At 41.3% G+C, this 9,781-nt stretch overlaps 1 protein-coding gene across 1 annotated transcript; it reads right to left on the bottom strand.

Annotated features, from left to right (window-relative positions):
• Positions 1–644: 644 nt before the first annotated feature.
• On the bottom strand, positions 645–8,614 carry LOC108677754 (heparan sulfate 2-O-sulfotransferase 1). Its single transcript, XM_018166025.1, has 8 exons — positions 8,374–8,614; positions 7,376–7,608; positions 6,273–6,358; positions 5,567–5,705; positions 5,225–5,322; positions 5,003–5,160; positions 4,358–4,437; positions 645–3,653 (listed from the first exon to the last, which is right to left on the bottom strand). Exons 1-8 carry the CDS (start codon positions 8,489–8,491, stop codon positions 3,507–3,509), a joined length of 1,059 nt encoding a protein of 352 aa, XP_018021514.1. The 5' UTR covers positions 8,492–8,614; the 3' UTR covers positions 645–3,506.
• Between the last annotated feature and the right edge of the window lie 1,167 nt (positions 8,615–9,781).

Below are 9,781 nucleotides of genomic sequence, written 5' to 3'. Positions count from 1 at the left end.
TTGATCGCATTTCACTAAATGGTTAATGCCTGTGACATCACTGAGATCAGTGACGTTACAGGCGAACAACAAACTACATCCGCAAAAATTAGCTTCTCATAATAGCGGTTTTAGCGTTTAGGCCTGTTGCCGATTCTTAACATCGCAGAACGTTCACAGCTTGTTGCGGTCTCGAACACACAACGCACTGCTACAATTCTGCTGTGCTTAACCGCCCGGCCTCCTCGCCGATTCTGACCAGAAACTGGCGCACAGAGCTGGGATCGAACCCGCGCCTCCCTGCGCCAATCTTGGTACTCTGAACTTTAACCACTGGGCCACCCTGCCCGATGGTCAACCTGATACTAGTTAAACCATGCCATACGCCCATATTTCCACGCAGGACGTTAGATTCCTATGGCGTGAGGTTCTTGTCCACGTGGTCAGTAGTGTCGGCCAGTGCAACTTTTAAATACTAAGTGCGACTAATTATCATGCTACTAGCCTCGTGTATTAGCATGACTGGCCTTCCGTGGCCAGGAGCCCTCGAGGCAATAGCACGGTAAATAATGACGGTTAGTATATGAAAGTTGTACTGGCCGCCACTACTGTCCCCGTATACACGCACCTTACGCATGTAATCCAAGGAAAGAAATACTTTCAAATAATAAATTTAACTTTTAATAGCAAATAAAATTACTATAGGTGCTGTAGGATTGCCTCGCTAATTAAAACATGGCAGGTATACACAGCTGATACATATACGCACCTGGCTCATCCACACACTACACTACACAGCCGATGCAAATACACTAAACTATTGATCCACGTACGTTATACATATTATACACACGCTAGATCCCATCCACATGCATTACACAGCTCATTCACACACGCAATACGGCTGGTACACACACTCTACATTTAATTCATACACAATTACACAGGTGAAAAACACTATACACATTCTTCAGATATCGAATGCTTGTAATTCTCACCAAAATGCGCACAGATCTGAAGGCGCAATTGTCGCAGGAGTGGGACCATACGACGATTACCTGCAGTGGAGCGCAAGGCAGGATTAAGGCCTAAAGAAGGCATCATGCTGACTTCATGCAAGCAAACTTCAGCTTAGTTTTCATGGAGACATAAACTCTCTTCGCCACCAACAAGCTCAGCAAGGAGACGAGGAGCAGAAACTTGAACCCGCAAGGGTTTTCTTCGTATAGTAAAGACAACGAGCATCATACCCACCCACTCATGATAAAAGTTAATGGATCGTGAGAGCCCCACTTCCGTCGCTTCATGGATCCCAATGAAGATTTAAACACCTTCACACCATGTGACTTCTGCTGTTCCGTACTAGGTGAGGAACAGGCAGGACCAGCGTGCGAATGCCACAACACATCGTGGTGTTGCAGCGCTGCCACTAGTGGCACTACAACTAACGTTACTATCAGTACTAATAGCTCGATACTAGTGCCCCTACAACACCACTTAAACTGCTCGTGCTGAACTATCAGTCACTAACTTCATGGAATGCAGCCAGCGATGCCGCTCCAGGTCAATCCTGCAGCATTAAAGACTTAATAGCTAAAGGGTAGAAACAAATACATCGCATTTACCAACAGTCAATACCTTAAAAATAAATTTACATGATTAAACAATTATGGTTTAATTTAAACTATTCGTATCAACTAATGAAGAGATTTCCTGAAATCTCCCGGTTTATAAAGCCAGCGTCATCTGGCTATTAGTAACACGATTATGATGTTCACTAATAAGGTAATACGTGGACACATGATGGACGGCGACCATTGGGAGGAGGGTGGCGCCGTTACAACATAGCGTTACCCCCAACACCGCGCCCCCTACACAACGCAGGTGAAATATCAATGCCGGGCAAATATCAGGAGAAGACGAGGTAAATATCACGGGAAATAGGGCGAATATTAACAGAAGACCAGCAAAAAACACAATAAAACACAGAAGACAATCACAAGGCAAACAGAAAACTTAAAACGATCAGAAAACGCTCAAACAAATAACAGAAACAGTAAAACAGAATATAAAAAGCTATTATAAAACATCAAAGTCAAAAAGGTTCAAAAAAGTTAGAAAGCATCCGTGGGGTGGGCGCGGCATGGCTAATAAGCATTTTAAACACACAACAAACAATTCTAAAACCAACATAAAATATTACAACAAATAAACAGCATTTGAACTTCAGGAATATGAAGAACTATGGAAAATTCAGCAAGAATATTCGAATTTAGGGAGGACTATGACAGATTCCAAATAGCTATGATGAAACATTGAGATAAACAAATGTTGAAAACATTCACTTAGCGTATAGAAAACGTTCAGAAACCGTACAAAAAGCCGCATCGAAAGCAAAAAAAGGCCTCTAAATTGTCGAGAAAGCCTATCTCAATGCACTGAACGCGTTTTTCAAAATTAGAATAAATGACCATGAAACTCATAGAAACACTGACCTGCAACGAAGAAAAAGCAATTTTTAACTGCACTGACAATCCTAAAGCGCGGAGGAAACGATTATTAAGCACAGAGAAAAAGACCTTAAAGAGTACAGAAAACAACCCTAAAGCGTGGAAAAACGCTTTAAGTAGGGGGGGGGGAGGACCACACTGAACACGAAATGAGATTATCGAACTCTTTGCTATAACAGCAATTGAACAGGCTACCCGCATGCTAATTAAAGCTCTAAACATCATACAAGTTAAAGAGATTGCCATGGTTTCTTGCTAGCTAAGGTAAATAGTTTACATGGACTTGACCTTCCATAATGCTACCTACTTAAGATTGTTCTGTGCTAGACACTGAGCCCAATAATGGGTAGGATCAACAGACAGTGGATGCACACATACCGTGTTTCCTCGCTAAGAATAGTCAACAGAAGGCAAGATTCTTTGGTGAACTGCAGCTTAAAGCTAAAGGATGAGAGGGAGTGATAAAAAGTGATGATAGGAAAGGAAATTGCCAAGGGTATGTGAAATTGCTGAGGGAAACAAATAGTGATGAGAGAAAAGGGAAGTGATGAGAAGAAAGTTATGTGATGAGGAAAAAGGTAAGTGAAGTGGTAGAAGATAAGGGATAAGAAAAACAGAGGAGTGATGAAGGAAATTTAATAGACGAGAAAAGTTAAGTGATGCAGGGAAAGAGAGGTGATAAGGAAAAGAAGAGAAAAGAGCGAAATGGGAATTGATCGAGATAATGAGGCGAGCTAAGTACTAGGGAAGGCAGGAGGCGGAAGGGATGTGGTGACGTAGCGTTCGAAATATCCGCATAGTGCGACATTTTGCGACATAGTGGCATGTGACTTGTGGCAAGTAAATTGCACTGCGATAAAATTCGCCTCAATGCGAAAAGCTGCGCCATTTTGTGACAAGCTGCCCCAAATTGCGACAAGCTGCGACCCACTGTGGCTTGGTGCGCAACATTTCCACAAGCCGCACCACAGTGTCATGGTATGCCACATTTTGACAAGCCGCGCACAGTGTGGGACGTCAGTTTGGCTTGGGTTTGATCTTCTCGTAGTTGAAGTTATTGCGCTTGAGGGCGAGACGGCCGGCGTCGAGCGTTAGGCCCTTGCGAGCTGTGAAGTGGAACTGTTCGGCCGCGAAGTGGTAGAAGTCGTTCTCCAGCCGCCACACCTGAGCAGTGGGACGTTGATATTACATGCCACAGCATGCAGCATATTATTTCGCACCGAATACTGTCACCGGCCGGAGCTGCTACAAGCAAACTAAACGTTATTAGAACCTGTACTTCACTACTGTCAGGGACGGACGCTTGCAGCTCCAGGCAAGACAATATATAAATTAATTCTAGGCAACTGTGCTCACTTATTCAACCTTAAATGCGTCTATAACTCTCTTTGTCATGTCAGTCGAATGCCGGCTCAATGTCAATGGATTAAATCATGAAGATCGGACACTTAAAACAGTTTATTGAACTTTTCTTCTAATAGTTTATTAAACTCGCTTATGTTTAAAATCTTAATTACACACGAGAAAACGATCAACTCCACACAGAGCACAACACAGGAGAAAAACAACACACCACAATACGAGAAATAACACATAAACACGAGCAATAACACACCACAGACACAATAACACTCTACACGCACAATAATACACCACAACACAAATAATAACACACCACAGATACAATAACACAAGAAATAACACACTACACAAATATTAATACATCACAACACAAGAGATAACACGCCACACAAACAATTACACAAGAAATACCTAACACAGCACACACACAATAACGCATTTCAAGACAAATAACAACACACCACACACAAACAATATTGCATCACAGACAATCAAATCACCAGCACCTTGGTGTTCTGCAGCCTGGCGATAGTGTCCTCAGAGGGCATCACCTTCCTGACGGTGCGGCGGAGGTGAGACTTGTTACCTGCGGGGCCAAGCTATCGTTATGGCGTCAACAACGAACATCAGCTTCTAATCTTAGAGAAATCAGTCTTAAATATTATAAAAGCTTTGGATCTTATAATATTTACATTTGGTGCGCGTTCTTAAGTTTATTTTGTAAACAACAAGCTATTGTTGTTTCCAAATCGACATGATATTTAATTATTAAATTTCAGGGTATTTTATATTCAGGATTTCTAGAATCACTTCTTCGTCTTTTTATGCAGCAAATGTAATTATGAACACGTGCCAAGTGTCCGTCGTCAACACGGGCGGTAATTATGAACACGTGTCAAGTGTCCGTCGTCAACACGGGCGGTAATTATGAACACGTGTCAAGTGTCCGAGTAATGGACACGACGTCAAGACCCTTGAGCTGCTGGATGAGCCGTGGCTAGCTATGATCAGCAGTCGCTATTGTACACTCGGATAATGCATGAATATTTTTCGTTGGAACGTGGCAATTATAATGAAATGTAAAACTAAACCCGAAGTGTCACTGATGGTAGTCAGAGTGCCAGGACAAACTGCATGCTCTGCCAGCTCACCTCGCTGATACAGCTGGAGAGCGCCGTGGAAGACCCGCGGCAGAGCGCCCTCGAGGAGGGCGACGAAGCTCTCCATCTCCTCCGTGATGCCCACCAGCAGGTAGTGGGCAACCAGGTTGTGCTTAGCCTGCTGCAGCGCCCACTCCGACCCCGGCACCCTAAGGGGTGGAAGTAGGGTGATGTTACCCGGCAACCACCAGCAACCTGCAACCCTGCACCCACCAGCACTCGGCGTGCTGACCGCAGAAGAAGGGTACTTGGATCCACAGCCTGGAGGCGCTGCAGTCAACGTGCTGCTTCAGCACGCACTCGTCCAGCGTCTGAAATGCCGAGCGTTAGTGCAGCACTGCTGTGATTATTGTCAGCATTACTACACTTAGCGTGGGGCAGCGCTGTGGTATACTCATTTTCATGAATGTTTTATTATATATCATTTATCATTTTAGTTTTTAAGCCCCATTGTGTAGTTACATTTCTATATGTCCTTTTGAGATTTATAAAAACTCATTTCCCACCCAACCCGTCACCTCCACCACCCCGTCCCCATACCACTCCGTCACCCACCATCTTGTCACCCTGGCGCTTCCTGACGAGGTTGGGTCTGAGGTCGTCGCCGTAGCGCAGGAAGTAAAAGTACGACACGAGGCGGTCCAGCGGCGCCCGCACCACATTTATGTACACGGGAACACGTGACACCCCGAACCTGAGAGAGGAGAGACATTAGGGCACCCGTGACACCCTGAACATGGGGAGAGAAGAGGGGCATTGGGGCACCCGAGACACCCGCAGAGGTGGAAGCATTCAACTCGAGTTACCCATGAAGGCCATTCATGCATTGCCTGAACAGCAAACTACAAGTTGCATTCGAACATTCGAGTATTCATAACATAAAAGTAAAAAACGCGCAGGACGCGCTCATGCAAACAGCTACATTGAAAGAAGCAAATGGGTAATTTTGTCCAGATAATAACACACTTCCTCACCCACAGTATGAGCAGAGCAAAGACGTAGTGTTAGGAGCACTCCTTAATAGCATTAATATTATGCACTTATAATGGGCCCCCTGCATAAGGGGGTTAAGTGCATTGCTATACGAACAAAATCTCACTCTTTACTCTTTGTGTAAGGGCGCCCACTTCAATTAAAGAAGTATCAAGTTCACCATTAATTGGAGCAAACATCTTACGAATGCTTCTACATCTTCACATTAATTTTCCACATCTCGAACATTCTATGAGCATTCATGGAATATTTACACTGTTCTTCTAACCTAGCAAAGTCGATGTAGGCAAGATGGCCATGGTAGACGCCAGGCTTCTTCTCGGACCAGTTTGAGACGTTGTACACAAACTTCATCTGGGGACATTAAGTACATCAATTGTATGTCTAAAGCTTGAATGAAAATAGTTTATTATAACTTACATGCAGCTTGTGGCATGTACAAATTCTATAGTTTAACTGCGCAACAACATAATCTCATGAAGGTAAGACTTGTTTTCTCTGGAAACAAATTGTTTGTCCATACAGTTGGCGTGAAGGACTATCAATAGCATCTGCTTACATTTTCTCATTTCCTGGTCTAACCCTTTAGCGGGCAAGCATTGAAATATTCAGAAATTAAAATTTCAGAAACCATTTCAAGAAAGTAAGAAGTATTATACAATATATTTATTTCTATTAATTTTTGCAAATTTTGCCTATTGAAGGTTTAAATCACAATTGAAGAATTCAATAAATGCAATCAGTACACAAAATTTTTCTTTATAATTAGAAGTATAATTCTTTATAATTAAAAATTATAATTTCAGTTTATGCAAATGAAAAATTAGAAACATAAAAATTTAATTTAATTAAATTTAATCAAGTTGCCAAAATAAATAAATATAAATATTGATACTTCCACCTTTTGAAGAAAATGCGGAAAGAGTGTCAGTTCCATTGTCCGAGTCAAAACCTTCATTTAAATGCTCATATTTCAATTTGTGGACTTTGCAGCTGCTGATGCTATAGATAGAATGATGGTCAGATAATTAGTGATTGACTGAGGCATAATAAGGATGCCTCATAAACAAACAGGAAGCCGTGGTGAGGCTTTTTGTGACGCGATTTCAAGTGATCATATATGGTAACTTACCTGTGAAAGGGTTAAGGATAGAAGAATCCAGCCCAATGAATTAATCCATTATGTATGAAGCAGACTTGATCTTCCTCATCATCATAATGATGGGAGATGGTGATATTTGATACAGACTAAACATATGTGCTTTCATCATCATTAAAATGTAACGTATGAAATAGACTTGATATATATACCAGTACCACATCCTCATGATGATGTAATTTATTAATGTATGAAGCCTACTCCTAATGCACCTGGTCAGACAAGGAGAGTGTGGGCGAATTCCTTGACGTGTTGATGTGGATGACATTGAAGCCATTGATGGAGCACAAGTCATAAGCAAGTCCTATAAGGGACGTGGAGCCTGTCTTAGGAACTCTGTTGTAGATGATCACCAGCTCCTCAAGGTCTAGGGTCTTGCTGCCAACCTGGCCTGACCCACCTAGACCCAGAGACCCATGTAAAAAGCTTGTGTGTACCGGAGCACCTGCACGCAACACGTAATATCAATAACAAAATGACTGATGTGTACATAGTGAAACAATATGGGGTAAGGTGATGCTTAATACTTGTATCAAGGGCAAGGAGGCACATTATATCAGTAATAAATAGCATGGGTAAACATAATATCAATTCAAAATGGCAAGTTTGCTCATATATATAATACATAGTAAAAATGCTGCTGAATATGTGTTTAATGAATAATTATGTTAAAAAAATGAATCATGTAGTTAACAAACATTCAAATGAACCACAGAAGCACTTCAATGAAAGTCAAACCTTATTTCCTGCAATAAATATGGAATTAAATGGGTTTCTTATCATTCTCTAGTGACCAGCCCTGTAATATTACTGAAATGAAGTTTTCATAAATTCAATTCAACAGTAACATACAAATCACGAGGCTCCACTACTATAGGCTCCACTACTATATGCTCCACAGTTTAGAGAATGCCATAGAGATTGCCTAAACAAGATGAGGCTTTTAGACCCAAAATATTGCCAGTATTATTGAGGTTTTTTCCCAAATAATTAATTCTACATTCAAGATTTCTTCCCAAAAATACATTTCAAGAAGGATTAAAAGGAAAATGTGTCAGTAAAATCTTCAAAGGGTATAGATTTTGATGCTAATGAGCAGTTAATGATCTTCAAATATTTACTGACTTGATGCACTGACCTCAGTGACCTGACTCCAAAGTATTATGTATTTTTCAATATAAGTAACATGTCTTAAACTTGTCAGACTCACCAGCAAGTCTGAGCACAGTATGGAGGTTGCTGAGCTCCGTGGCAAGATGGAGGTAGAGCAGCAGCAGCAGGGATGTCAAACCTAGCCCGGCACACCAAATCCCCCGGCTGCTCACCATTTTAGGGCATGCAACCTAATCTCTATAGTCTATAAGCAATGAACAAAATCTCAGGACATCTTGCTTGCTATTAGTGGTTCTTTGTTGTGTCTCTAGTTACTATGGTACAGTGATATAAAATACCTGAAATATTAGGTAAAAATCAATATATTATGGTAGCCCTTTCAAAACTCATAGGACATCTCAGCCCTAATCCACTATGAAAAAATAGCATTGACAATGGTAAATCATAAATAAATGTATCTGAGATCAAAGGGTTAAAAATACAGCAGGTGATTAGTCTTGATCCACACTCAGGATGATGTATGTTTTTGGTGAATTTTCCCGCGCATTTTCACTTTTTTTAAGCTATTGCTGTGATACGGAAATTTGGTGAATGAGAAATCTAGAACTTTATTTTAGAAGAAATTTTCTCCAAAGTCATATGGCAACACTGAACACCGTCTGTTTACATTTCGTATGTATAATAGCCGCAGTTTACAATTACCGTACGTTCTGTATCCAACAAGGCGGACAAGCGGAAGAGTCAGAAGTAACCCGGACATGTCTTTCATTTTATTATTGTCAGTTCGACTCGCGTAATCAATATACTTGCGTATATTGTCAACTAAAATAGTAGAACTATTTTAGCTTTCTAAAGTACGGCACACGGCGCATTTTTTTACCAGCATAGTACGGCGCACCACGCAGGTTGTTAAAATGACAAAATAAATTCCCGTGCACCTGGCACTGAGTGGCACATCTTCCTGACCATGGGGCATGGATCTTGATGGGCCAATGATCCGTTGATGGCTAAAACATGGTGAAAATTGTGAGCGAGTACCTAGGCTAATATATAAACAAGTTAGGCCTACCCTCTTATATTTGTTTGACAACTTGACAACTTGACAAGGTTTGGAAATGTTTCTTACCTACCTTGAACTTCGCTTAGGCCTAGCTATATTTTTTGGATCAAGCTAACAATTTGCCTTCAGCCATCAGACAAAAATGTACCCGAGTTAATAACAAAATCAAAAATCAATGTTTTTTTCATGATTTTTTCTGTTTTTTTGTCTTTTTAGAGCTGTAACAATACCTACAGTTAGTGTAAATAGTGTTAGATAGAGCTGTATCATACATTTAAATTCTGTGTTGTTGCTTTCAGCTGTAGCCTCACTACTGTCACTACCTACTAGTACCTAGCGTCCTAGCCTGTACCTAGCCCGCTAGCCGTAGGTAAGGCAAGGAAGTAGCCAAAATATTGACCAAAAATATACCTCTTCGGTCCTCATTCATGACTCACGAGTCACG

The sequence above is a fragment of the Hyalella azteca genome, unplaced genomic scaffold (assembly GCF_000764305.2).
Source record: "Hyalella azteca isolate HAZT.00-mixed unplaced genomic scaffold, Hazt_2.0.2 contig16248, whole genome shotgun sequence".
Taxonomy (NCBI): domain Eukaryota; kingdom Metazoa; phylum Arthropoda; class Malacostraca; order Amphipoda; family Hyalellidae; genus Hyalella; species Hyalella azteca.
This window is presented reverse-complemented; position numbering and strand designations above follow the sequence as displayed.

Bases quoted from the DNA above. Each gene is read 5' to 3' on its own strand.
- LOC108677754 (XM_018166025.1), bottom strand. From the start codon at position 8,491: ATGGTGAGCAGCCGGGGGATTTGGTGTGCCGGGCTAGGTTTGACATCC. The intron at 6,359-7,375 runs GTGCATTAGGAG...TAATGTCCCCAG, and splicing joins CACTCTCCTTGTCTGACCAG to ATGAAGTTTGTGTACAACGT. The intron at 4,438-5,002 runs GTGAGCTGGCAG...TTGGCCCCGCAG, and splicing joins TCTCCAGCTGTATCAGCGAG to GTAACAAGTCTCACCTCCGC.